Below are 6,227 nucleotides of genomic sequence, written 5' to 3' on the forward strand. Positions count from 1 at the left end.
AAAAAAAAAAAAAAAAAATCTAAGTGAGAGGGCGTCTTCATCCTCCTCCTTGCTCTCCCTCCTGATTTGGTAACAGCCTGTGGTAATGAGCATGTTCTGGCTGGCTCAGGGCAGGCATGTGTGAATGTGTGGGAATGGGGGTTATAATATTAATGCATGATCAGTGGTAAGGGTAAGGACTTTGGTGGCAATTATGAGGGTACTATAAATATTGGCTCCCTGTCCGGACAAAACACCTTCAGTGGCGCTTAAAGTCTCCTTAGATCAGTTCCTAGGCGTTGCTAACAACCAATGAGTCAGGATTCAGATTCCTAGTGATGCCTTGGGTCCATGCAGAGTAGAAACAATGCCATTAGCTACAGTGTACTCACTTACAGGAGCTGTGGTTAGGGGCAGAACACCTACGGTTCACCCAATGGTTGGTTGCTTTTTGTTAAGGATGTGGGCATTTAAATGGATTCCACTCCCTACTTCGTACATAGGCAGGTTTCCAGCTTTGGAGGGAGAGCCACGCTATCTTAGAAGCCACGCTATCTTTGAAGGTTACTTGAAAGCAACCTTTATCATTGCCACAAAGGTCTAATGAGGAACATGTGCATATGAGGGAAAATAAGAATGACATATGTCTTCGAGAGATGGGGCAGAGGAGAGCGTGGTGGTCCAAGACGCCTGGCCTATTCTTACACCGGCTACCATACCTAGCTGCTTAGTATCAATGGACAGTGGGTGGAATGCCTACTTTTATTTAAACCACAAACTGCCCACGGCGCTCATGATCCTCTCAACGCTCACCACTTTCTGTTCTTTTAGCTCCCAGGAAAAGCATGTGTTCCCCATACAGTTATGTCTTCTCTCCACCCAGCTGCAGGACAATTACTCCAAAATCGGACTAGCTTGCTTCTCAAAGACGGATGAGGATTTCTGGGACTCCACTGATGGAGAGATCCTGAACAGACCCTGCTTGCAGGTTAAGAGGCAACTGTATCAGCTCATTGAAGAGGTAGGTGCTCACAAGAGCAAGAACATGAGGTCAGAGGAGAAAAAAATGTGCAGACCTTTAAGCCTGGAAATCTGTATTTGACAAACGAAGAAACCAAGTCCCAGGGTGCTCCAGAGATTCGCCAGCAATGTGGTGTTCTGTCTGATATGAGACAGCAGATAAAGCCCTGGCTGACTGTACAGTGCCTCCTGTAGGTTAACCTATGCATTTACTCAGGGAATGCTGGCACAGGCAGGGCTTGCGCTCACTGGTTTCTTTATTCATTTCTTATCATTTAAAAGACAAAAGAGTCCCAAATGATGGCGATTCCTCTTCTTCCCCCATGGCTGATCTCTAAAATTAAATACACATTTAATTTTTGCATTCATGTAAAGAAGAAGACAGGGGTGAGGGAACAAGAGATACGTTGAGAAGCTGAAGGTGACGTCATCTCAATTCACTGTCGACAAACGATAATTTAGGCAAATGCGTCTGTCGGTGGAAGCTGCTTTGCTGGGTTGATCTCTGGCTAAAAACTCGTGTGGCTAACAGTTCATTTCGCTGATTTTACTTTGAGATTAAGTCAAGTCAGCCCCTTCTCTGCCTGCTTCCTTCTGCGATGATGGCATTTACAAATATTTGCCTTCTGCCTTTCTGAAAAGGTCAGATGAAGGCACTGATATTAAAATTACTTTGCAAACTAAGAGGCCCCATAGATGAGATCACCATCTAAGGATAGAGTGGGAAATCCCAGTGTGGGAGGACGGATGCTTTATGTCAGATGTATTTAGGAGTCTGTTGTTTGTTCCATGGGAACAGTATTGTCCTGATGATGGAGGCTCCAGTGGGTAACTTGAGCAGTATTCACAGTACGGTCCAGACAGCACCTGGAATGTGGCTTCTATGTCAAATGAACTAAGGTCTTTCAACTGTGTGAATGCTCCTTGGCTGGGTGCCATTACCAACAGTTGGTAGGGTGACTACACAGGAGGTTCAGGAAAAGGCCAGGCTTTGGACAGGTGTGAAGGAACCTGTCTTAGTCAGGGTTTCTATTCCTGCACAAACATCATGACCAAGAAGCAAGTTGGGGAGGAAAGGGTTTATTCAGCTTATACTTCCATACTGCTGTTCATCACCAAAGGAAGTCAGGACTGGAACTCAAGCAGGTCAGAAAGCAGGAGCTGATGCAGAGGCCATGGAGGGATGTTCTTTACTGGCTTGCTTCCCCTGGCTTGCTTAGCTTGCTCTCTTATAGAATCCAAGACTACCAGCCCAGAGATGGTTCCACCCACAAGGGGCCTCCCCGCCTTGATCACTAATTGAGAAAATGCCCCACAGCTGGATCTCTTGGAGGCATTTTCCCAACTCTAGCTCCTTTTTCTGTGATAACTCCAGCCTGTGTCAAGTTGACACAAAACTAGCCAGTACAGAACCTCAGATTCCTTCCAAAGCCTTTGGCTTAAGGGGTTCAGTGAATCATCAGACAGACAGACTTGAACTATGGAGCAGTCTGGAGGCTGGGGTGCTAGCAGGTACAAGGGCCAACCAAGAAGAAGATATAAGGGAATTAAGAATAATAGATTTTTTTCCTGTCAGTTTCCCTTACTTCCCTCTCATCCTCCCAGACCCATTCTGGACATTCAGGGTGGAGAGGAACTGGCAGGCAGAGGACATGGAGCAGGTGGATGTGAGCACAGGAGAGAAATTTCATACTCTGCTCAGGCACACTGAGCCCTTATTTCCTGTAAACATCTGCCCATTTTGAACATCTGCCTGTTGAATTCTGAAAGCAGCTGCCCAGGAAGGAATCATTGTTATGCTTTTTAAACACACATTTTCAGACAGATAAAGGCATCTCAGGTCAGATCAGCTAAGAAACATAAGCTTAATGAGCTGGGGAGGAAAGCCTTGACTTGTGGTCACCTGACCTGCTCCTAGTCACCCTTTCCCTGGCACTTTCTTTCTTCTTCCCTCAATCCCAACCTCCCTTTCCTTTCCTTCCTTCATCTCTCTCCCTTCCTTTCCTCTCTCCCCCTTCTTCTTTCTTTCCTTCCTGTCCTAAAATAAGAGAAAGAAATAAAAACAGAAAAAAAGAGGTGAATGCTCAAGCCCACCTTACTCCCCGTCCCTTCTCCAGAGCCTGTGGGGCCAACTCCAGTAAACGCTGGCTCAGCTAGGGGAGGGGTTGAAGCAAAGGAAAGACTGAAAGCTTCTACTTTATGGTGTGGGCACAGCTGCTGTGCTCCTGACATTTGAAGTGATATGATGATGATGGCACAGATCCTGAGAGTGACAAGGGATGGGTGGAGGGGGTTCAGAAGTCATAAGGACTCAAACTGGGTTCTGCTTCCCAAATAGAAATACCCAGTATTTTCTTTTGCACTGATTTTCTGCATTGGTTACTACAAAAGCTGGGGCAGGGGGTTGTAATATGTTTAGCAATATATGGAACTTTGGTACCATTTCTTTGGGCCATGAACTTAGCATCAAAACATGGTGACACCAAGTCAGACATTTATAGAGTGAGCATATCTGTGGGTATGGTTCAGATCTACATAATAGCTCCAGATGCTGGGCTCTGTCTCTCACACACATAGACACAGACACACAGACACACACGAACACCCACACGCACATGCACATGCACACACACAGACAGGCACACACTCATATATGCACATCCAACACAGAGGGAAGGGACATGGTTATCATCAGCTTCATAGAGCCCTGGAGACATGGCTGACCTAAGCAGTAGCTGTGCCCCTCCTTCCTAGCCACACCAAGTGTCAATCAGCGCTTTCAGATTGTCCTTTGATCACAGTATCTCAGGATTCATCCCAGATCCCCCACAAACTCCTATGCTTAGATTAAAGAAGTCCTTCTGTATTGATGCCACCGTAGACGTGTCATGTTCCACATCAGAAAGAAACTCTAGAAGCATGTATATTCTGTTACATTTTTAGGGACATTAACACTCTTATTCAATATTATTTGTAGGTGACTTTGAGAACTTTTCAGGACACCATTTCTACAGTTCCAGGTATTAATATTTTGTTATTTTTGCTTGCTACTGTCTATGTCACAGCTGAATAGCTCTGCAGTCTCTCCTTGCTCCCATCCATACATATGGTGAGGATCGCTACTCACTCACTGTCTTAAACTGTTCCTTGCCTCTCTGTCTTTGTGCCATGGGCTGGAAATCTTGGGATTAACTTCATGGCCTCCTCATGGTCAGAATTTTGTTCTTTCTTTATCTTTTTTTTTCCTCATGTGAACTTTCCTTCTACTTCAGTTTCTTTCCTAATTTGATTATTTTGCTATAAATACACCATCATAAGTACTATTTAGAACTCGGCAGGAAGTAAAATAGATAAAGTTCTCCAAAAACTACCCATCTTCTCTGCCTCTGACCACAAGGCTTTTCTTCACCACAAACCCCTCAGTGTGTCAGTTCTTCTCCAGCAAGCTATCTACCTACCCCTGATCTCATCTGTGCTTCCTACTGGAGCCACGTGCTCAGCATCCTGTTAGCGCTCAGCATCCTGTTAGCGCTCAGCATCTTGCTAATGCTCAGCAGCCTGTTAACGCTCAACAGCCTTTTCTTTACTTTGTTTTTCTCACTGTGACGACCCAGGCTTATTTAGCCCACCATTGGTTCTCCTTCTCTTGGCCCCACTCACTCCGTCCCAGCTCTCAGAAGTCTCTCCTTGGCACATTTGTAAGTAAGCTCCCCTGTATCTTGTTATTTCTATCACCTTTACTTACCTCATATTTTTTATATATAATTTTATCCATGTATTATTTTCTCACCCACCGCATTGAAATGACTGTGAATAGATAATTTGCCAAGTCTTAATGGCGTTCTTCACAGAACGGAGAAGACAATCTTGAATTCATATTGAAGCATGTAAGGCCCCACATACCCAAAGCAATCCTGAGCTTAAAGAGCGATGCTGGCGTACCACTGTCCCTGATTTCAGGTTATACTGCAGAATCACAACAACAAAAGCATTGTGGCACAGATGCAAACATGGACAGGCAGATCACTGAAGCAGGATAAAGGAAACGGCCATAACCCATAGAGCTACAAATACCTGATGTGGTGGGTTGAATATGCTTGGCCCAGGGCGTGGCATTATTAGAAAGTGTGACCTTGTTGGAGGAAGTGTGTCACTGTGGGTGTGGGCTTTAAGACCCTTGTCCTAGCTGCCTGGAAGCCAGTATTCTTCTAGCAGCCTTCAGATGAAGATGTAGAATTCTTAGCTCCTTCTGCACCATGCCTGCCTAGATGCTGCCACGTTTCTGCCTTGATGAAATGGTCTGAACCTCTAAACCTGTAAACCAGCCCCAATGAAATGTTGGCTTTATAGGAGTTGCCTTGGTCATGGTGTCTGTTCACAGCAGTAAAACTCTAAGACACCTGATTTTTGACAAAGAGGTCAGAAATACACTTTGGATAAAAGTCTCTTCAACAAACAATCCATGCATCCACACATAGAAGAGCGAAAGAAAATAAACAACTTAGAATGCATTGAAGATTCTAATATAAAACTCGAAACTACCAGAGAAAAGAAGATAAACATAGGGAAGGACTTTCTGAAAAGGACTCAGGTCACACAGATGCCACCAACTAAAAATGGGACTTCGTGAAATTAAAGCACTTCTGTTCAGCAAAGGACATCATTTATTGAAGGAATAGTCAGCCTACAAAATGGGAAGAAATCCTTGCTAGTTATACACAACCATATATATATGTATATATATATATATATATATATATACATAGCCATATATATACATATAGCTATATATAAGATAGAGGATTAATATCTAGAATGCATGAAAAAACTCAGAGCATTCAAGAACTCATATGACCCACTCAATAAATGAACAGACTGTTATCAAAAGTTACTGGAACCACAATTTCCAGTAACACAGGAAATACATGTTCACCCTGACTGGCCGTTAGAGAAATGTAAATTAAAACACTGACATTCCATCTCACTGCAGTCAAAATGGTCCTTACAGCAAGCACTGGTGAAAGTGGGAGCCCGTCTACACTGCTGGTGGAAATGCAGAAGAGTCCAGCCAATATGGAAATGAGCATGGTGTCCCACTGACAATGGGACTTCATGAAATTAAAGCACTTTACCAAAAGCAATCTACAGATTCAATGCAATCCCCATCAAAATTCCAACTCAATTCTTCAACGAATTAGAAAGGGCAATCTGCAAATTCATCTGGAACA

The 6,227-nt window shown here is 44.0% G+C and overlaps 1 protein-coding gene across 1 annotated transcript in view; it reads left to right on the forward strand.

Moving 5' to 3' along the window:
• The window catches only part of Tnfsf10 (TNF superfamily member 10), a 20,199-nt gene that overhangs the window by 6,237 nt on the left and 7,735 nt on the right, over positions 1-6,227 (forward strand). The window contains exons 2-3 of the mRNA XM_021158659.2: positions 863-1,000; positions 3,977-4,019. Of these exons, the coding sequence (XP_021014318.1) occupies positions 863-1,000; positions 3,977-4,019 (181 nt within the window). The remainder of the gene's footprint in view (positions 1-862; positions 1,001-3,976; positions 4,020-6,227) is intronic.

The sequence above is a fragment of the Mus caroli genome, chromosome 3 (assembly GCF_900094665.2).
Source record: "Mus caroli chromosome 3, CAROLI_EIJ_v1.1, whole genome shotgun sequence".
Lineage (NCBI taxonomy): Eukaryota > Metazoa > Chordata > Mammalia > Rodentia > Muridae > Mus > Mus caroli.